Source organism: Thalassophryne amazonica, chromosome 13 (genome assembly GCF_902500255.1).
Source record: "Thalassophryne amazonica chromosome 13, fThaAma1.1, whole genome shotgun sequence".
NCBI classification, from domain to species: domain Eukaryota; kingdom Metazoa; phylum Chordata; class Actinopteri; order Batrachoidiformes; family Batrachoididae; genus Thalassophryne; species Thalassophryne amazonica.
In genome coordinates, this window is record NC_047115.1 from 58,906,325 (window position 1) to 58,930,139 (window position 23,815).

The following is a 23,815-nucleotide window of genomic DNA, read 5'->3' on the forward strand; positions in this document are numbered from 1 at the left end:
AGCGTAGTCTCTGGACCTGTTGCCAGAGTTGGCGTAGCTCCACACAGCAGAGAGGGGGCGGTGTGAGTGGCCCACTGCGGTGTTTACCGAGCCCGCAGACTCAGTACGCGCATTGTAGGCAGTGAGAGCAATCACGGTGATGCCGACTGCTGCCGCGACCGGCCCGCCTGATAATGACGCGGAACACAATGTGCTGTTTACCTCTGTTTTTGTGGTGGCCGGTGGGTTGTGCGTGCCGCATACAAGTAGTTGCCTTACTCAAAAGACCAAGATTCCTTGCGGATAGGACATGTGCAGAACACAAAATAATGTTCCTGTCTATGGGGATATCCCGATGCGCGTTTATATGACCTGATATTCGGGTTAGAAAAGGAGTAACCCAGGGGTCATTTTAAAAACCGGAATATGAGCATATTCGGGTTTTTGCGGGTGTTTACATGGACGTGCGCAACCGGGTTATTGCTAATATTCCGGTTATGAAAGGGTTATGAAAGGGTTATTGGCTGCATGTAAACGTAGTCACTATCATTAGTCATATGAAGATTTAGACAACATGTTGGTAAGAACAATCTAAACACTGTATACTTATAACATTCCAGAACTATATTTATTTCAGTTATAGTTACTTCGCTACTGTGCATTTTTCATCACTTTCATTACTTGTTATATTATGTTGGATGATATGTATAGCTCCCTCAACACTTACATTTACCACAGATACCACAAATTTGTCTGTCAGGAGTTTGTCACCAAGCTTAAATGATGAGTCATCAAGATGAAGACAAGAACAGAGCAAATCCTTTCTAATATCACAAGATGTGACATTTCAATCAATTACTCTCTAACACTCCTATCTTGGTGAAGACTGTCAATATTACACAGCTCGATAATACTAATCCAGATCAAACTCTAGGATGCATCCATTTCAGCAGATATGTGTGCTCTCCAAGAGCTAGACAGGTTTACTGTATTCCTTCATCAGTGAGGTATATCAGTACAATAAAGTACAATTCATAAGTAAATAAAACATTAAAAGCTGCTTTTTTTCTTTTGTAGCCTCACTACTTGTTAAGTCTGAAATTAAGACATTGTTTTATTATTTAAAAAGTTCATTAATTTGATATCTATTTCTACAATTGATGCTTTCAGATGGGAAAAAACTCTCTTTTAAGGATCTTTGAGCATTTACATATTTTGATAATTTTAGCAAATTTATTTGAGGTTCCTGCATCAACATAGGCAACTGTAGGCAATCACAATCTTTTAAAGAGAAAGGAAAGCTTATTGACTCACCAACAGTATATATACTAGCATCGGTCAGCTTATTGATCGTGGCTTCTTGGTAAATGCCATCCTGATTCTTTACCTCTACAACAGCACCCACCTGTAGAACAGACACACTGTGCATTAAACCTTCAGCTTTCAGACTATTTGAGCTGCTTTACTATATATATATATATATATATATATATATATATATATATATATATATATATATATGGAGAGAGAGAGAGAGAGAGAGAGGAGAGAGAGAGAGAGATGTAAATTTATTTGCACTAATGAGCATGTAAATTTGTGCTAACATGATCATTTCACATTGTTGAACCTCATGATTCTGTAACAGTTGACCAAAAATTTAACTTTTATTTCAAAAGAACAGCTGATTAAAGCAAACTTGTACAAACTTGGGGAAGGGGTGAGACTGATAATTCATGGGCATTTAGATACAAAACGGAGATGGAAAAAAACAATATATGAATCACTTCCAGTCTGAATTAAAAATGATAATATCATAAATAACAAAGCAATTAAGGACAACATGTGTCTTCAGTCAATATTCTCAGATAATGTACAATCTCACAGCCAAACTTAGGCTGATCCAGTCTCCTCTATACTAGATGCCTTACCTTTAGAGGCCCTTTGATGTTTTCATCATGAACCTCAGCCGTAGACAGATCTGGTTTAAAGGTCACCTGCATTTAAGGACGACAGTAAGAAATACTAATCAGTCACAAGAATAAACTAAGAAAAAAAAAATCTTCAGAGGTCTTCCAGACTAGATCAATCTTCCACTTTATAGAGACCCAGTTTTCTCCTCATGCTGATGGACTTTATAACTGCACTGCAGTTATTCCACCGGTGAACTATTTCAGGCAGTGCCTGGCAGTGAGCATTTTCATTATTTTACATCTGTAAGGTTTGAGACCATATTCAGATTAAGAGTTGCTGGTGTAATAAACAAGCACAAAGCTCATCCAGACATACACCATGTGTTTATTTAAGACAATGTCTCATTACAAGCTTACAAACAGCAAACAGGCAAACAGCATGGTGGCTTCAGTAGGACTGTAAACATGTATGAACTTGTGTGTGTGTGTGTAAGACATAGGATTTTACAATAATTTCAGGGACATCACAGCAATAACATCTGGGAACACTCACTACTTTACTGCAGTTTGCAACAGACTGACAAACAGAGCGATGCCACACAAGTTAAAACAAACTCACAGCATACTTTATGTAGCCTACATATTACAAATATAAGTGCATGAAAATACAGCTACACGTTAAGACAAAAAATGATTTGGACACTGTCCTTGGTGCTGAAGGAGAGACTTTAAAGGCCACATGTATTAAAATCAGAAAACTGATTCAAACCATTGTGAACAGATGCGTTTGTAACTATTTTGAAGGTCTGTGTTCAATAAAAGTCATAAATGGCTGTGGGCCGTCACTTCAAGCATTTAAAGTTACCACGTGCTCTCCACTTATGTGCAATCAGGCACAAAGTAAGTCAGCAAGTGTGTGATGTCATGGCAGGGGGTAGCCTGACTGGCACACAGCAAACTAGGGAAACTGGCTTGTGTTTACATTTTTCTCTGCCGTTCTGCTCTTTAGGTGGCTTATATGGAAATAACAATTCGGATATTTTGAATCACCAAAAAAATATGTGGAATCTATTTTATGAGATGGTGAATGCTTTATTGTGTTCAGGTGTGGCAGTGTGCCCAAAACTGGAGTTGCCCTTCACAAATTCCCTGCTTGGAAGAAGCACCAAGATACATGGGTGTGATATGTCAAGAGGACATGAAAGAAAAAAAACTACCATATGTAGTTGGCATTTCACTGAGGATAGCTACATAAACATGATGCAGTATGACTTGGGGCTAGCTAAGTTCCTGAAGCCAAGGCTTTGAACCGTTTTGTGTAATGAAAACAAAAACCAGAAATGTTTGGTGTTTTGCTAGGAACAAAAACGAAACCAGAAACTTTATATTTTTATGTTCCAGAACAGAACCGTTTATTTAAAATATTGGTAACCAGTTAATACCTTTATTTATTTCATTCTTGAAAAGGTTTCTGTTTACGATGATCCAGTGAGGACATCAGACTCCATTAACGGTCTACACCCAAACAGTTGGTGGCGGTAATGCACTGTGCCGGTTTACAAACCGCTAATAAATTCAATAGAAGAAGTAGATGACCTGATAAGGTTCACTTCTGCCAGTCAGTTATTTTTGGATGTTATTGTTAAGTGCTGCCAACCTGTGTTTCATGCTGAGAAAACCTGGAGCAGACAAACTTCGATGGACTTCTTTAAAAACACTTCAATTTTTATTTTTTTTTTTGTCTTGGTGGATCAAATGGGATTTATTTTCGTCATAAGCCGAACACTGAAGTTACATCAGATGGCTGAACACTGGCGGAAATATATATAAAGTAGACCTGCATTAAAATAAATGCAGTCAGATCTTTGGACCAAGAAATGACATATTTACACATAAGATCCTTCTGAATGTAGTAAAGTAAATCTGCAAGCCCAGATCTGTCATTCAACGGAGAAATCTTCATTTGAAAATGACAAATTTACAGCTAACATTTAGCCCTCCGCAAATTGTCCCTCTCATCATGGACGCTGCCGAGACGTCAGGGACAAGACCCTCTCCCAGCATGCATTGCGCGTGCCAACTGTAATTTGTGGATTTACGTCAGTTTCCATCTGCACCTTTTTCTTGTCTTATACGGAAGGATCTACTTTTTAAAACTTCATATTGTCTTGGGGTACGCTTGGTGAGTACACATTTCTTTTATTTGTGCTTGAAAATGATTTTTGTGGACTTTTTCATATGCCCGTTTGATTGAGTGGTGTCGCATTGAAAATCTACTGTCTTTCACCTCCGGTGTACCGTCGCGGGCTACGGAGGCGAGACCCGCAAAGAATTCAAGTCATTAAAAATATATAAACCTCTCTCAGCGGCCACGGAGCTCTGCAGCTCCGATTACCGAGACGTGTGGCGCTGCGGATTTTGCAGCAAGAAGTCTGTCCTTGCGAGCAACAGGTGTCACCGCGCGCACTGCATTAAAACGGCGAGCGTAGTCTCTGGACTTGTGCCAAGTTGGCTGCAACTCCATTCAGTAGACAGAGAGGTGGTGCTGGCTGCACAGCAGACACGGGGGTGTGAGTGCCGCGGCGGAATTTAACGAGCGCATGCACTCGGTAAGCGTATTGGGGGCAGTGAGAGCGAGGCGTCAGGGAATAATGTCGCCCGCTGTCGATGCCGCCGCTGATCTGATCCCCGGATCTGAGCAAGCAGAGCTGTATCTCACATTCATTGCAGCTTACTTTTGGATGTTGAAACCAGGATGTGTATAACAGTAACATTACTAACAGTTAAAATCAATTTCAATGCGGGATCGGACTGAAGGCGGGAACGCGTCGTCTTGTCACCGACGTCATGGAAATGATCCGGATGTACAAACTGTTTTCACAGAGAGCTAAATGTTAGCTGCAAATTTGTCATTTTTAAACGAATATTTCTCCGCTGAATTACAAATTTGGGCTTACAGATTTACTTTACTGCATTCACAAGGGTCTTATAAATACATATCAGCTATTTCTTTTCTGAAATCTGACTACATTTATTTCAATGCAGGTCTCCTTTAAATCTTTAAAATAACATGTTTTTTCTTGTTACTGACGGGACAAAGTGCTGGAGTTCTCTGGTTCAGTTTGAGAAATGAACCCAGAGCAGACAAACACTGGGGGGCTTCTTTTAAAATGCTGTGTTTCTTTGGTAATTTCCATGGTAAGAAATTAAAGTATTTCCCAGACGTTATCTTCCAAAACAAGTACGTCTTCTCATCAGGCTGTGATGATGAATTTGACTGATGAAGACTTTATATTTACTCAGTGTGTGAACGGTTTTTGGAAGTGACTGTTCATATGTAGCCATATTAATAACATTCATATGTAGTGCAGCCTTGTTATGGTTAGGGGTTGTTGTTATGTTATGGTCATGTGAAGACTAGCTTTTGCTGCTGAGCCAATCAATGGGCAGCAGTAGGTTTGTGCAGGCTTCTCTGTGACACTGAGTGCGACACAGCAGTATGTCTTTTAAAAATACAAGAAAAACACTGCTTCGCTTTAAATACACAATAAGTCTATTTCAGGTGATCAGCATGGACCCTCTTTGTCTTAAAAGGGTTTATTTTACTCAGTGTCCATTTTCTAGTTTCTGCTGCCTGTTACAGTACGCTCTATTGTCTTCTCTGTTTTTCGTGGAAGTGTTACAGCGCCACATACAGGTCTGGCATATACAGTGTTTCAGTGTTTCACAGCTGACATGGAACTTTATTAACCGGTTCGGGAACCATATTTTTTTGCTCTAACCTGTTTGGGAATGTCAACTTTGGGGTGGAACTCAAAACCGCATACGTTAAAATACCATTTTTGTTTGGAACAAACGAGATGGGAAAAACTCTGGCTCAAAGCCTTGCCTGAAGGTGAAGAAAAACATGACCCCCAGCCTTTACCCTGAAGGTACATACACCACACTGTCTATTCTGACACATATCTGGCTATCTGTCATCATGCCCCTGCATTATTAGAAAAGGGTATTTTATTTCAAGGATTTATGTTATTCACCTACGATACAATAAAATCTTTCAGGGTGTATGTTGTAGATACAGTCTGTCAGAGGCTTCATTTGATCATACGGCTGTTTCAACATGAAACTTCAAAGACCCGCGGTCCATGATGTTATCCATTTAAAATCACGGTTAGGAAAATAACATTAATGATTACACCACCAAATTAATAACTAATATAGATCTTTCAAGTGCCTGGCTTCCCCGCCATGTTCGCTGTCACTGTCATTGTTTTGGTCCGATCCCTCGTCTGAATATTCTCCTTCTAAGTGTTCATGCTGTAACCTGAAAGGCTGTACACCACCTGGGTTCTCTACTGTCAAAATCTCCTCAATTTGGTCTATTTCATCATCACAGAGAGAAATATTGTATGAAACACTTTCCAAATCGCTGTCTGAATCCTCCACCATCGTGTACAAAAGTAATCGATAATGCCATCCCTGCCTTGATGACACACAGCAGCATGTAATCTCACCAGCACAGGATAATTCAGGTGTAATGCGTGACCAAATACGGAACAAAATAAATCGACACAGAATAATTTCGCAAAATACACAGACAATTCTGGCTTTATGTAGAACAGCCTCCAAGGAAAATATGGATTACTGGACCTTTGCATGTGGCCTTTAAAATGGTGAAACACAAAAATGGACAAGACAGTACTCCAGGGACTGATATAACTGAATAAATGTTTGACACAGTACTGTTACACCATTAGGAATCTTTTTTGCGTGTCTATTTTCCAATTTACGTTGTGTGTGTGTGTGTGTGTATGTGTGTGTTTATTTTCAAAAATAAGGTACTTACACTAAGATTGTCATTGATGTCAGAAACTATATATTCACTTTCCCGACAGCGATACAAGTGGCTGCAATATTGATAGATTTATGCAATGATTTGCTGACGTGCAGTGAGCCTCAGCATTCACCCTGACAAAGATATCACACACAGAGCTCAACGTTAAGCACGTCTCCCCTGAGCTGCGCACTCAGGGGATTCACAGGACTCTCCTTCAACGGGCATGGAGCAGAATACACCGGTGGCTTCCTCTCATCCTCCATTATGACAAGAAATAACAATGAACAAAGAATAACATTCCGAATGTGCTACAAGTATATTATCAGATTTTAGAAAATCCAATACTGTGATATATTGATAATATGTTGAAATATTGATATAAAAAAAAAACTGAATGTCAATGACAGTTCTAGCTTTCACAACTGACATATTGGCACCTTTTCAAAATTGTGCTTGGATTTGTGGTTCATTTAATTTTCTTTGCTATGAATCATCTTTTACAAATTCTGATGTGGACCAAAAATAAATAAAAAATAAAATTTAAAAAGTGCACAGAGACCATATAAAAGGAAGCCATCAGTCTGTTTTGAAATCTGGCGGGATTCATTCAGAGGATGAAATGCAGAGTAACCACAGAACTGGAGTGGATATGCAGAAGAAAACACTCTCACATCTAAATAGTTCATCTGCTGATTGTCAGACACTGCCTGTAGGTGTAACGATGCAACATTATTTGGCAACACAGCAGACAAGTGACAGCTCAGAAAAGGAAAAGTGTGCCAATTAATCTTTCTTAGCAGAACCTCATTGAAAAAAAATGCAGAAAAAAGTATTCATCGTACTGTATTTCACAGCAACTCTTACTAAAACTTAATGAGGTTCAGCAGAAAACACTGAGGTTAGTAATTTTCCTGCAATCTGTTGTCACGGCTTTCCTCCTGAGGAGTGTTTCCCTCTCTGTTTTCTGCCATGAGTCATTAATTTTTACCACACACCAGCAACATGAGCACCAGTTATGTGCATGCCTGATTATAGCACAAGGTGTGTACTTTTGGTCCTATTAGCCCTTATTATTTTTGAGAATTAGGAATATTCACGTAGACAGCACAGAAGTGACTTGAGTAAAAGTAGAAATACAGGATTACCAGTGACGTGCAGCCAGGTGAGGTGAGGTGAGGCAGAAAAAAATGTAAAATGAAAAAATAAATTAAATGGATATTTATATATCCAGTGATTGTACTATAAAGTTGTTTTCTTTTTAACTTCACCAGTTTTTGTTTTTTTTTAATTGAAAATTGCTGAATTGTTTGTCATGCAAATACTGAGAGGAGACGTGCGGTGAGGCAGCAGTCAGCCGTACCTCACCTTGGACTGCGCAATCACTGGGCTAACTGCAAGCATGCTATGCAGTGAGACTGTATTACTGTCTCTCTGTATGTCGCCATTAAAATGGTCAAACACTTTGGTTATATGAACTTAAATTCCACAGTTTAGCTGATGTACATAATGTACAGTGTTATTTGTCAGCAGCTGTAAGTGTGTGTAACGTGTTTCGTGTGCTGAGCGACCATAAAACAGCTGTAAAAAGGCACTAGGTAAGGCACGCAGTTCTCGACAGCAAGCTGCAAGAGCAGCCATTCATTTATTTTTTCCTCTCGCCGGGCCTTTAGTTTCAGAATGGAGGATTACATGTCTAAACTGAAACAATTTTCTAAAACTGGACTTTCAATCGAAGCAGGACGTAATAATTAAAGGAAGACCAACACCGGAGCTAAAAGGTTTGCTTCATACTGTTGTATGGCTGGGGGGCCTGGCTGCCTTTTTGTTTCTGTCCTTTGTTTCTCCTTCCAGGTGGCTTGCATTTGGGACTGAGTGGCTGTGTTGCTGAGGTTATCAGGACCTCACCCTGATCACCTGCGGCTCGTCAGGACTCACAGCTGAGGTGCATCTATATGGATTGGAACATGGTGGCATTTAAAACTGGAGTATACAGTGTGTATTTGCCAGAGACTCGACCTTGTGACCAGACGGGTGAGATCGTCGTCTCGGGAGCCATCTCATCATCAGTGGATGCAGAGAACGTCCAGGTTTGATGCACGGTCTGTGAAAGAGGAGGGGGTGAGGTCTCACGCTCGTCAGCACACTTCCTGAGGTACGTTAGATTTTGTGACTAACATTTATACAGTCAGTAAATGTGGTGTCCCTCACACCTTTTTATATTGAGCTGTATGTTAGTCATGTATCGGCTTCCACTGCAGTGGAGTTTTGTGAACAGATGTTCATGCCTGCAGGTTGGGAAGCTGATTAGTAATCAAGCCAGGAAGTGTTTGCTGTTTGTACACCTTTAAGTGTTCTCTCTGTGTGTAGAGTGTGGACTCACATAATGGTTCCTTCTTTCACAGACTCGGTTTGTTGCGGCCACCTGGGGGGTGTCGGCGGGGTCCTTGGGTCCGAACAGCTTCTGGCTCCGGACCGTTAGCGCTGCTGGGAGCGCACCACGCCAGACCGCACTTTCTGTTATTTTTGTATCACTGTTATGTATTAAATTCAGTTACCCTTTGTACCGTGCTCTGCTTATTTCATACTGGGTCCTTCAAACGCTGGTCGGTTCTCCGAGCTGCGTCCGACACATAACACATACTACGTGACAGAAGACCTGCTCTTTTCAGACAGAGTGGTACACATGAAAAGTCTGGCTGCGTGGATGTCCAGCAAGAAACCCCCTTTTTCTGCCTCCTTTTCGCAACTTGTGACAATGTCTGGGATATTGTGACCTGAAGCATTTACAAAGAAGTCTCACGAGCGGTCGACCGCTCACATTCAAAGCCAGAAAAGGCTACAAACATACAGTCAGAACAGGACCGATCAAGGACGACTTTCTTGCCTGGCAGTGATCTTCACTGAGACAGAGAGACTTTTACATTTGAAGGAAGATATGGAAAACTTCCACAAGCAAGTCATTGATGCTTTTGTTCAGAAGGAGCTGCACATGGACACAATTTATAAGTAAAGGTAAGTTCATAATAATGTTTTTAAATTAAATGTGTTTTTTTTTGTGCTATAGTTTGTACATGTAAAGAATGCTGATATGAGATTTTAAACATAACCCGTTAACTGCTGCCAATTAAATGCTCTGTGGGGTTTATGTGTTTGTAAATCTGATTGTGATGAAGTCAGTGCCTCACCAGCCATTAACCTCACTGCACGTCACTGAGGATTACGTAAGGAACGTGAACAGTGCTCAGTAATGGTGGCTGGCACCTGTGTTCTTACCCACCCCTGCAATTAATTTGTGACATTTGTGAATCAATTCAGAATTGTCCATGTCCACATCATGACGCACCTAAGACTATATATATTATATAAAGCCATTCTGCTTGTTGTTATTATTATTCTATAAGGTCCAGCTGCACTTTGGCTATTAGTGACATTTATTTGTTCAGAACACTTCTGTGACCTTGTTGAGAATAATACAAATCCAATAGCAGCAATGAAGGGCAGCATGGCCTGCCATTCACTGAAATGAAGCATTTCTATTTTGCCTTAGTGGATCTGATGACATTGTATATGTCTGCCCAGTGAATGACTCTGCTGGCAGTTCACATGACTTCACGTTCACAGATCTAGCCCAGTACACTCTTTCGAGCTCCCGTCACAAGATGAGTCACATTTTCGTGACGCAGTTATTTTTAGGTTATATTTCTAACCCTACCCCTTTCCTTAACCCTAACCATAATGCCCCCCCTCCATGTCACCCTGCGTTTCGTGCTCCCATCACAAAAATGTGGCGCTTTTCGTGACAAGGGAACGAACCATAGATTAATTTACTTTTTGTGATGCCATCATGTGAGATTGTGTTGTACAGATTATAAACTCATTTCTGTCAAGATCTGCTCCAGCCTGGGGTTCATGTCGGGGTTTTCCCCTTATTTGGTCTAGGCTTCCACTGAGGGTTTATAGTTTTACTTTTCATATTATTATATGTGGTCATGTAAGTCTTGGTTTGGTTCTGTTCGTTTCTGTACTTTGTGTAATGCTTCTGTTATTCGGTTTTATTTTGTGTATCATTTATTTATGGTTTAGTCATTCATTGCATTACCTAGTCCCTGTTTTGATTTGTTCATCATTTATTTCCTATTCTGTCAATAGTTTGTTTTGTCATGTTTAGTGTATTCACTTCCTGTGTCACATCCTCTCTTTTTAGTTATCACTGGTTTGTCACTCCTCGACTCGCCACCTTAGTTTTAGTTTCGCCCCTCTGTTTTGTTCGTGTTTATTATGGTTAGTCAAGCACGTCACATTTTGCACCGTTGGTTTTTCTGTCATTTAATTATCTTGCCCCAGTTCACGTTGCTTTTGCCTTACTGCACACTCTTGCACTTACCTTTGTCTTCCCTGGTCACGCCCCCTTCCAGCACTCTCTGCACACCTGTTCCTCATTTCACACTCTGATTCTTCCACTAGTATTTAAGCCCTCATAGTCTCACAGTCCCTCGCCGGATTGTTGCATGTTGCACTTTCCAGCCTCACGTATTTGTCCTGTTTTGCCTCGTAATATTTCTGACCTTGCCTGTGTTACCAACTTCCGCCTCGTCTTATCCCTGAACTCTGCTCATTTTTTGACTTTGCCTCTGCCTCAGCCCTGTGAACTCCTGTCGCTGTGTATTTGGAACTGTGCTTGTTTTTTGGACTCTGCCTCAGCTTGCTACCTGCCTGTACCTCCACTACATTGACTGATTTCCTGTGTACCGATCCTATTGCCAGCTTACCAGATAAAGTTATTTTTTCTTACTCCAACACCTGTGTCTGTGACTCTGCATTTGCCTCCTACAACTTTCAGGGTCAAGCCACCTCGAACCATGACAATTTCAATTTTTGTGTTGGCCAAAGTGCAGGTTATCCTCACTTTTTTCCCATGAAATTTTATGACTTTTCCTCATCTAGGGTCATGAACTGCTGTGTAAAATCTGAACACTTTGATGTGTTGTGGAGTGTCTGCACAGAGTTTGTATACAAAGATGATGTTGCGGGTCATTTTGACCCAGACACAAAGTGGCTGTTCAAATCCAAAATAAACATGTCTCTTTGAAGTACTTTATTTTCACTGCCTCTGAATAGCCATTCAGAACCAGGTGTGGTGGAAGAGAGACTTTCTCTCCCCTGTTCTTGTCACTGTTTCCATGCCCTTTCTTTGAGAAATACACCAAAAATGAGCTCCAGAAGATTTACATCTCAAGAAGTTTTGTCGCAGCTTATGAACTCGGGCGGGGAACTAGTGATGCAGAGGAAGAGATTTCAGAGACGGAGGATCCTTTAGAGCCAGAGGACAATATTACTGATGATCCAGATTGTCAATTTTCCGACGATGAGGAGGATTCAGAGGATGAGTCTGCCGGTGTCCCTTCATCAGATGAAAACCAAGAAATGCAACAATCATCATTCACACAGGGGACATGGACATCTAAAGACAGTAAAATAAAATGGTCAACATCACCACAACAAAATCGAGGCAGATTGTCATCTTCTAATGTCATCAAAATGACTCCTGGTCCGACAAGATTTGCTCTAACAAGAATTGATGATATTGAATCAGCATTTCAGCTCTTCATATCCCCACCCATAGAGAAGATAATCCTTGACATGATGAACTTGGAGGGCAGGTGTGTTTTTCAAGAGAAATGGAAGCCACTGGATCCAATTGACTTGCATGCTTACATTGAAATTCTGGTGTTAGCTGGAGTATACAGGTCAAAGGGTGAAGCAACTGCAAGTTTATGTAATGAAGAGAATGGAAGGCCAATCTTCCGAGCAACAATGTCTTTGAAGACACTTCACATGATCTCTCGTGTGATCCGATTTGACAACCGTGACACCAGAGCTGGTCGACGAGAGAGAGACAAGCTTGCAGTGATCAGAGATGTCTGGGATGAATGGGTCGAAATCCCGCCTTTATTGTATAATCCTGGCCCCAATGTCACTGTCGATGAGCGCCTCCTTCCGTTCAGAGGACGCTGTCCTTTCCAACAGTATAAGCCAAACAAGCCTGCGAAATATGGCATCAAAATATGGGCAGCCTGTGATGCAAAATCCAGTTATGCATGGAACCTGCAAATATATACTGGAAAGCCACCTGGAGGAGCAACTGAGAAGAATCAGGGAATGCGTGTGGTATTGGAGATGACTGAAGGGCTACAAGGTCATAACATAACGTGACAACGTCTTTACCTCCTACTGTCTTGGAGATGAACTTTAGGAGAGAAAGTTGACTCTGTTGGGAACAGTCAGAAAAAATAAGACAAAACTTCCTCGTGAGATTCTGAAGATGCAAGGAAGACCTCTGCATTCCTCAAAATTTGCTTTCACAGAGAATACTACACGTATTTCTTACTCCCCAAAGAGAAACAGGAATGTTCATGTGATGAGCACAATGCACAAAGATGCATCTCTGAGCACGAAAGAGGACATGAAGCTGGAGATGATCCTGGATTACAACTCCACCAAAGGAGGAGAGGACAATCTTGACAAAATCACAGCAACATATAGCTGTCAGCGCAAGACTGCCCGTTGGCCCTTGGTGGTTTTCTACAATATTGTGGACGTGTCTGTGTACAATGCCTATGTGCTGTGGATTGAGAACAACCAGCAGTGGAATGCCAGCAAACTGTACAGATGTCGACTTTTCCTGGAAGAACTAGGCAAAGCTCTCATCACTCCCAAGATCCAGAACTGGGCCAGGCCAGCTCGATCCCCAGCAGCTGCAGCATTCATTGCAAAGGTCCAGGGAAGGGCATCTGACCAACCTACAATGGATCCTTTGGATACAGGTGCAAAGAGACGCAAAAGATGCCAAGTCTGTCCCTATCGAGATGACAATAAAACAAGTACCTGTTGTGCGAGGTGCAAAAAGTACATCTGCAGAAAGCGCACAGTCACATTGTGTCCATCATGTGGGAAAAATGTTGAACATTGAAAATCCAAGAAAATGGGGCAAGTTAAATGAAAAAAAAAAGTGTTTGTGAAGAGGGAAAAATTGAAAACATGAGTTCTTTGATATAGTGTTTAAATTGTATATCTCTTCTTCTCATCTCTTCAAAATGTTTGTATAACCTAAAATAAAGTTCTGATTGGTTTAACTTCAATTTTGACTGTTTTGAGTGGATTTAAACAATACGGGTCAAAATGACCCGCAAAATAATAAACGTATTTATTTCTCACCATAATACAAGGGTTAAAGTGATCATGAAACAACAGTGGATCATGTTTCTCTTACGCCTGGCTCATGTAAACCAAACTACTGATATCAAACCACAATGCTACAGGAGTGGGAACTACAGCCCTTGCAACCTGGTACTTCCTGTCAAAGGAGAAATTGGCACCGTGGCAGAAACAACACAGGTGGATTTTTGTTGTTAATGGGAATCACTGCTTGGCCATTCACCCATCACTGCCTCCGAAGCACACATCCCATATGTGAGGTAGAGTAGACCATAATGTGATCAAGATGCTGTAATGTTGCATCTGCAATGAAACCTGCAAACACTGCATTTCAGATGGGCTGAAAGGTAGGCACACACTCAAACATTTACTCACATACTGTATTTTCCAGACAGCACGTCAAAAGAATACAGCCACATCTGTTTAGTACTAAATATTCCCTTTTCTACACTGAACATCAAAAAGCTCCTGTGTCTCTTCTTCTCTTTCCTAAGAGAAATATAACATTGAGAGCCTGTGCTAATAACACTGGATAATTATGATGCAAACTTGGCTTCATTTTTACTGACTGAATTCATTTAGAATTAATGATCTAACAAGGGCAGAGAAAAAAAACTTGTTCAGCACAACAATTCAATAACCAAGCTGTCAGGTAATAAAATCAGCACGATCTTGACACTTTCAAATATACACATCAGAGACAGTAATCAAAGCCTCGCTGTGAGATTACACAATTACTGAAAGAAATACATACTGTTCTGTACTTTTTGAACCACTTGCCCTAAAATAAGGTTTCATGAAACAACGCTTCCTTAGTTATAGAAAGAGCCATGTGTCTGCCATATGGAATGAAAGATTCCCTTGAGCATCAGTCATAACTGAGCCTTCCAACATCCCCGAGAAGTAGACGTAACTGACATCCATCATAGATGATGTCTGAAAGGAGAGCTGTCAATCAAATCTTACTCTTCCGAAACAACTAATCACAGCAGAGCCAGTAGCGACCCTGGTTCTCTTCCCCATAGTGCCATACGTTTCCCAGCAAGAGGGCAGAAATCCAATGCTGCGCACGAGCAAAAATGCACTTCGTGTGAGCAGAAATCAGCTTCGAGAGGACGGGGGCACGCTGGTCACATATTTCTCCTCGCTCGAGGAGCAGTTTCCTCTGAGTGCTCGTGCGCACAGAGATAATTTTCACACTTGCAGTTAATATCTACATGTGTGAAATAATACAATACACCAAAATGCATGTTTTATTGCACGAGTGCTTATGGCACTGATCTGACGCCATAGTGGCGGGTGGGTGACCTTGTGTGTGACCTGTGCAGGACAATTGAAGCCTGAACACACCCACTCTCTTCCCCATTTTCGTTACTGATGAACTAAGCTAACAAGCTAAACTTGGTTCGGGTGTTTATTAAATCATATTTTTGGGGTGGCTCTCATAATGTTTTGCTTTGGTATGGGCATTAAAAATTATGACTCATTATTTTCTCATTAATAGTGAATTAAGTGGACCGAATGGATCAAGATACAGATTTCAAACTTAAAAAACCGACAATTACCCTCAGCCAAAACAGCAGCACACAGATATCTTGGATATCTTCATCATATTTTGGTGCATTTGGTGGATGACACAGTGAGTTCTACTGGAACATCAATATCTTATGTCACTCCCCGTATGTCAAAGTATGTCTATGCCATGTTTGGCTCAATTCAGAGATGCTGTTTGGACAGGAGAGGGACATATACAGTGATTAGCCAAACCAACAGCACTTTATGTGATGAGCTCACATTCATGTGAGGAGCTGCTCCACTGACAGTATTATTCAACACAGACAGAGTTTGCATTAGTGCTGCCATTTATCAGGGCTGGATCCAGAGTGAAAATCTGACAGATGCATTTTTGCCGAATGATAAAATAAAAATCGTACGCGTCTTGTTATTCAATAATCGTCATTCTTTTTTTCATGTGCAACATACACTGTCACACTTCTTTTAATATATTTATTATACTTCATGGACCATAGTGAACACTTCTTATTTGTATAAATATGATGTCCTAAAAAACAACACTATAACAAAAATTGACTGTAAACAGCATCAAATTTATTGCCAAAATCTTTCAATTATACCTGAATCTATATATGATTTTTTTTCAATTGATAAAATGAATAAAAATATGACTGCATATATTCTTAATAATAATATATTGAGATATCACATATCACAATTGTGATATGTGTACAACTGTGATGTATTTGTTTTAGTATATTTAGATTTTGTTGTGATTTGGCACTTTATAAGCCAATTAAATTGAAATTGAATTGAAATTAAACATTTTATTGAGTCTTAAAGTAAATAAATATGAAATTGGTCACTGGATCCTTAAACTTTGGACATAATAAACTCTACATGGTGGATCCTTGATCTCTGGACATAAATAGGAATAAACAAAATCTGTAGTTTTTGTCAAAAGCATTTCCTTCCAGGCATTATTGGCATGTATGTCTTTCCATATATCTGAACTGAGCGCTTACAGCTGCTGTGCTTCACTTCAGGATGTAATTTGTAAAGAAATACAACACGTTTAATTTTGGGAGGAAAAACGTTTTAGTGGATTGTAGTTTCTTGTCTGTATTACAATGTTTGTAAGAGGTGTCATTTTATTTAAAGCGGCAATTCGTTTTGAAGTTATTAATACCGAACGGACAGTCCGTTCAGAGTCCGAAGCCAGTGTTTCGAGCTGTGTGAACGTAACGGAGGATGATTCTTGTTTCTTGACTGCAACAAGACAAGAGTCCCAGTTAGTGACTTTAATCCACACAAAAGTGAATCATGATATTTTAATGGCTTTGCGAGGGGTTAACAAGCGGACTTACCGCTTCTGAAGAGCAGCGACTCAAAGAGCCACGAGCCATTGAGTCGCGCTGCAGAAATGGTTGATTACAGAGCCGAAACAGACCAAACCCTGAATATCCGTCTTTATTTGTACGTCCGTATGACTCTGAAACTTGGAAAAATCCATACAATTTACAGACTATAGGTTGACATGAAAACCAAAGCTGTGATCACAGCGGGGACACGATCGGCACTATTCGGGATTATTCAAGATTTTTTTTTTTTACCGAAAAAAATCGGTCCAAACCGGTCTGGATCCAGGCCTGATTTATAGGGTCAACTTAACGCCATTTTGTACCAAACAGGCACCGCAATAGCTTGGGTGTATGTTACTATTATTACTGTTATTAAATAGTCATGCTTTCAGACACTCAGAGATGTATGTTGCAAACCTGTACGTATACAGTGTGGTTCCTACCAGAGCCAGAGCATGAAACTTGTGTGTCACATCACTGACGCAAATGTTCAAATGAAATGAACTATTACGACAAATACTACACTTAATACTTGAATAGCACTGTCTTCAATTCATTCAAGAACATTTGAGATGAAAACGGGTCTGGTTTTACTTTACTGGTGAACATAAATGGTGGTCAGCAAACAAAGGTGCAAAATACTCTCATCTGCTAAAATCTTGTCACACAAGCAGCATGATTGACTAATAATTGTCATATTGCAAAACTTATTACGCTAGGCCCGTGGGAGGCCGTCAAGGCCAAAAGACAACTTAACACAAGCCACAAAGTTACTAACATTTCAAACTTCATTACTCTGTTGTGGGAGCCATGTTGCCAGGCCTGTAGTTTTCTGTAGAACTGGGCTACTTTTGAAGAACTGCAAATTATACTGCTACCTGTAAGCACTTTTCATTTCTTTGAGTTCAATTTATTGGTATTTATCTTTATTTTTTGGCTGTTTTTTTTTGTTTTTTTTGCAGAGCCCTGGCAATTTGGTGTGGTACTGTGTTCTTTTTGAAATCAAAAATCATGTTGTGATAATGAAAACATGCTCAGGCCCCAGAACAAGTTGTACAATGTGAGCACAGGCCAGCAGGGGAGAGAAGCCAATCACCCTTGGGCACTGTGGAAGGCCACAGGGCCAAGTGTATGTTCACCCTAAGTGCGCGCGCGCACACACACACACACACACACACACACACACACACACACACACACACACACACACACACACACACACACACACACACACACACACACACACACACACACACACACACACACAGAGAGAGAGAGAGAGAGAGAGAGAGAGAGAGAGAGAGAGAGAGAGATAGCGAGTTCACTTCTGTTGGTGGGACAAAGTGCTGTGTTTCACACTGAGAAAACCCCGGAGCAGACAAACATCGACAGACTTCTTTGAAGACACTTCAATTACACTATGTAACAAATTTTTATTTTTGTTTTGTTCCTGGGTACACAGTGTGTTTTCCTAACATGTTATGCCTTAAATAAATAGAAAATAGCTGTTATTCCACAGAAACTTTGCTTCTGTGATCAGGACAATGACATTTTGACATTTGTCTGTTTTCAAGAATATTCTCGATTCGCCTTCACTACTACTGAGTAGTCTTCTAGAATATTCTTTAACTGCTAGAACTGTCTAGAATTTTCTAGAAGTTTCCAGAATTATCTAGAAATTTCAAGAAACTTTTAGAACTTTCTAGAACATAAAAAAAAAAAAAAAAAAAATCAAAGTTTGTGCTGAATGTAGTCATTTTTCCATAGACTTTAGACATAAGCAGTTGAAATATAACACTTAGAAGCCAGGAACAAAAATTGTGTTACATAGTGTTATTCGGGTCATTATTATGCTTTTTTTTTGTCTTGGTGGATCAAATGGGATTTATTTTTGTCACGGCCAGAACACTGACGATACGTCAGATGGCTAAACACTGGCGGGAATATACTTCAACTTTTAAAATAACTTATTTTTCTTGTTGTTGACGGGACAAAGCGCTGGAGTTCTCTGGCTCAGGCTGAGAAAGGCACCCGGAGCAGACAAACACTGAGGGACGTCTTCAAAAATGCTGTTTCTTTGGTAATTTCCACAATAAGAAACTAAAGTATTTCCCAGACATCATCTTCCAAAACAAGAACATTTTCTCGTCAGGCTGTGATGATGAATCCGACAGAAATAATGCAACAGATCAGATTAAGACTATATTTACTCAGTGTGTGAATGGTTTTAGGAAGTGGCTGTTCATATGTAGCCATATTAATAACATTCATACGCAGTGCAACCTTGTTATGCTTAGGGGTATTGTTATGTTATAGTCGGTGAGGACTGTAGCTTTTGCTGCTGCGCCAATCAATGGCTTCTCTCGACACTGAGAGCAACACAGCGCTGTGTCTTTTAAAAATACAAGAAATACACTGCTTCACTTTAAATATACAATAAGCCTACAGGGTGGGCCAATAAAATGTTACCACTTTTTGATCGTACACAAGTTTTGAAATGAGAACTTATTCGAAAATTTTATTTACAGACTTGTAACAGAAGCATCAAATTAACATTTGATACTAAAGGTTTCCCACTTTGTCTCGTGTTTTCTGCACAGTTCAATAATTGAAGACATGTTCAATCCACGCTCATCTTCTTTGGATTACAGCTGCAACACGCACATTGAAGTTTGTGATGACATTGCCACACATCTCAAGAGGGATGAAAAAGAAATTCTGAGATTCTCATGATTATCATTACTGCTTTTTTTGTCTGTCCAGGGACAGCAAGGTGCAGTGACAGTGAAAACCAACATCCAATCTTTGTTTGTGACATGCCCACCTCTTCCACCATTTGGAAGATTCAGACGGCTTTCGGTGGCTTTTCAGTCGTGTGAATATCCGAGAAATTGTGGACGAGGTGAGAATGTCACAACATGTCCTGTGAGGCTTCACCACGAAGGCGCTTTTGCTGCGCCGTCAGCTTTGTGCCGATGAATTTCACCGCCAATCTTTTCATGGCAAAATCTTCTGTCACAGTGGAATGTGCCGAAAAAGTGCTGATGTCCACCTCTTCCGCAATTTCTCGGATAGTCACATGACGGTCCCACATCACCACAGCGTTCACTTTGGAAATGATTTGGTCATTTCTGCATGTTGATGGCCGCCCGGAGCGCGGTGCGCTCTCCACCGTTGTGCGGCCATCTTTAAACCGGTTGTACCGCTCCTTAATCTGTGTGATGCCCATAGGATCGTCACCAAAAGCCGTCTGAATAATCTGAATGGTTTCCACCTGGCTGTCGCCCAGTTTCTGGCAAAATTTGATGCAGTCGAGCTGCTCCAGTCGTTCTGCCATTTCCTTGCAAAGAAAAAATGACGAGAGACTCCACCCATCCTCACACAAAGGCTGCTTACAAGCAAATGATGCAACCGACAGGCGTGAAAAAATTCACGCATGCGCACGAAGGTTCAAGGTTGGCTCATGCAAGCACATGTGATTCAAATCCATCAGGTTTTTGAAAAAAATAAAAAGGTCGGATACTTTTCTAACAGACCTCGTATTCCAGCAGAATGAAGAGACAAGTGATCTGTCTCTATTCTATTAACCAGATGTTTCAGCCCCACAGGGAAATGCAATACTGTACCGTGCACATCATGCAATGCCTTTATCAGCAAGCCACAAATCCAACAGGGACGCAGCAGTCACATCACCACACGGCCTGAAAGCCCTGAACAGGAGGGATGCTTGATGACATAATGGGCAACTGGTGGGCTGAGCCAGACTCTACATCTGTCACACGCTGGCCCTTGATCAATATTTCAAGAAAATATGCACAACTAAGAACCTAAACCACCTGCTTCAACAGCATGTTTTAGTAAAAATCTGCTTCAAGAAAATTAGTAAACTGTACACAGGCCCAATCTGGGGATCTAGCCAAAGCAAATGTTTTAGATCTCTTTAAAAAGCAAGCACATGACCTTGAAACCATTCTGGGTGTACAATAAGTCAGAGCCATGTGATCCTGAGTGAAATACCTTCATAAAATGACAGAGACCTCCAGCACTCCCCTTCACATCAAACACATAACAACACCAAATGTTTAATATTTGAAAAAGCACCCTTTGAAATATAACTCACCTTGGCTTTGACTAGCCTCTTAGCAGTCTTGATCTTGGCCTCACAGAAAGCCCCTCTGTATTTGGCGCTCACGTCCGTCCCCACTGTCAAATAAGGGGGCTCCTCTAGAGTCTGAAAAAATAAGACAACAGGAAAGCAATAAATGATTAGTCCAATAATCAAACTACATAAAAATAACTGAAAGTATATTGATAATCAATTAATCATTTCATGGCATTCATCACAGAAAAATGGAAACTTCTGACTTCTTCCAACCAAAAGTGAGACTTTGTTCATGTTTAGTATTAATTGAGATAATGAGAGTTCAATAATTTACACATAAAAACAGACTGGTCCAAACTATGCAGACCACAAAACAGTTTAAAGTGGTTATCAATGGCTGTAATAACAAGCAGCAGTGGCCATGGTGGCCTCTAAACCTTTGGAATGAAAAAGAGTGACATGCTCATTTAATGTAACTTCAAAATCACACTTGTTAACATGATAGTATCATGCCCAGCCGGGGTCTAGGCCTTGATCCTTATTTTGCCTCCCACCTCCTGCCTCAGCTTTGATGTATTAGTTATTGTTTGTCATCATGTGGTTATCTTCTGTTCAGGTTTTGCTGTGTTACTTTGTTTTGTTACTTTTCATACTTGAGCCATAATCCAGTTCCATTCTAGTTTTGTTCTGCCTGTTTGTGTTTGCATTATTGATCATTGTTTTTCACTTGTTTGTTTTGCCTTCTGTAGTTTGTTTTTCTTATAGCTTGTTACCACCTTGTTTTCCTAGTTTAGTTTTGCTTAAGTATTTATGTTCCATTTTCAGTCCTCATGTTCATACCCTGTTCTTGGTTATGTTATTCTGCCCTTAGTGTTTATTTTTGTCCTTAGATCTCAGTTTCCCTCACATCCAGTTAATTAGGTTCACTGCACGCCCTGCACCTGCCATTATGTTTTTCCCTCACTTTGATTCAGTCTGTTTTGTTTCCATTCACTCAAGCTCTTGCACCAGCTCACGTGTCTTTGTCTATTACATCACGCCACTTTGTGCACTCCCTTCCTCACCGTCTTGCCCCCTCTATACTCTTTGATCAGTAGCCACACCCCCTTTCTAGATCCTTCTCCTCACGTGCACCTTGCTAACACTTGCTTATTTAATCTCCCAGACACCAATCCTTTGCCAGTTTGATGTCGCTTTTTGCACACATCCCAGCCTTTTGTTCTCAATCCTGTTTTTGCCAAGCCGTGTACCGATTATTGCTCTGTTTTCCTCGACCACATTTTTTGCCTCGTCCTTGATTACTGTGTTTGCTGTGCCTTGACCCCTGCTTGATCATGACTGCGTTTTTGTCTGACCCCAATTGTACCTCTGCTTCGCTGCTTGAACACCTGTGCACCGAACCTAAGCCTGAAATAAAGACCATGTTTTTTCCTACTCCAACACCAAGTCTGGGAGTCTGCATTGTGAGTCCAGCCGCTATGGTTGTCGGGCAGTCGCTCGCCTTGACAGATAGAAAAACATCTGCTTTAACCATATTCATACAAAATACATCCTGCAGTGTGGCTGTGGGCTTAGTGACCGTGCTGTTAAGAGTTTTGAAACATAACCTCTGTTAAACACATACACTGAACAAAAATATAAACACAACACGTTTGTTTTTGCTCCCATTGTTCATGAACTGAAATCGAAGATCTAAAACATTTTCTATATACAGGCATGCACATAACTGGTACTCATGGTGCTTGCGCATGCTAAAAATAAATGATGCACAGCAGAAAACACAAGGGAAGCGCTTCATAAGAGGAAAGCAATGACAGATTGTAGTAAAAGTGTTTCCCTCTGCTGTGCATCAATGATGTTTAGCGCACATGAGCACAATGAGCACCAGTTATGTGCACCCCTGTCTATATACACAAAAGATCTATTTCTCTCAAGCATCATTCACAAATCTGTCTAAATCTGCGTTAGTGAGCACTTCTCCACTGCAGAGATAATCCATCCCAGGTGTGACATATCAAGGTTCTGATTAGACAACATGATTATTGCAGACGTGCCTCACACTGGCAACAATAAAAGGCCACTCTGAAATGTGGCCTTTTATTGGAGAGAAACACCTGCTCCTTTTTGTAGAACAACATCAGCTCCAGTAGATGACTTAGGAGCAATCATGTTTGATTTTATAAATGGGGAGAGGAGAAACACTGCCAAACAAAGTAAAAAGAACTAAAACAACTCAGAAAAGTAAAGGAGACAACTTGTCAAACATACCGGCACCATCTTGCTACTGCCCTAGTCTGCAATGGAAAACCAGCTATTTACATTGCAAGACAACTTTTTTAATCACCTAAAAATTTATACCGGTACGAGTTCTGTTAGAAAAGTATTGGACCTTTTTATTTTTTGCAAAAACTATATGGGTTTGAATCATGTGTGCTTGCATCAGCCAAGCTTGAACCTTCGTTCGATCCGGGACGTCGTGTGACTACCAGAGAAATGGCAGAAAAGGTGGACATCAACCATTTTTCGTCAGATTCCACTGTTAAAGGAGATTTTGTAATGAAAGACGTGCAGAGGCATTCGCGCGTCGGGATGAAGCCGCAATGGTGTTAGGTCTTCCACCATTCAGAAGATTCAGATGGCTTTCGGAAGCTTTTTAGTCAAGTGAGTATCCGAGAAATTGTGGAGAGCTGGGCATGTCACAACATGTCCCGTGAGACTTGCTTTTGTTCTCCGCCACTGCGGCTTCGTCCCGACGCGCGAATGCCTCCACACGTCTTTCATTACAAAATCTCCTGTAACAGTGGAATCTGATGAAAAATGGCTGATGTCCACCTTTTCTGCCATTTTTCTGGTAGTCACACGATGTCCCGGATCAACACAGCCTGTTGTGTGGGCC

At 40.7% G+C, this 23,815-nt stretch overlaps 1 protein-coding gene across 5 annotated transcripts in view; it reads right to left on the bottom strand.

The window, feature by feature from the left end:
- Positions 1-23,815, bottom strand: part of arid4b (AT-rich interaction domain 4B) — a 184,004-nt gene that overhangs the window by 76,961 nt on the left and 83,228 nt on the right. For all 5 annotated transcript variants that reach the window (XM_034185013.1, XM_034185011.1, XM_034185012.1 and 2 more), the window contains 3 exons: positions 20,938-21,048; positions 1,908-1,973; positions 1,294-1,384 (listed from right to left, as the gene is read on the bottom strand). In XM_034185013.1, coding sequence (XP_034040904.1) covers positions 1,294-1,384; positions 1,908-1,973; positions 20,938-21,048 — 268 coding nt within the window. The remainder of the gene's footprint in view (positions 1-1,293; positions 1,385-1,907; positions 1,974-20,937; positions 21,049-23,815) is intronic.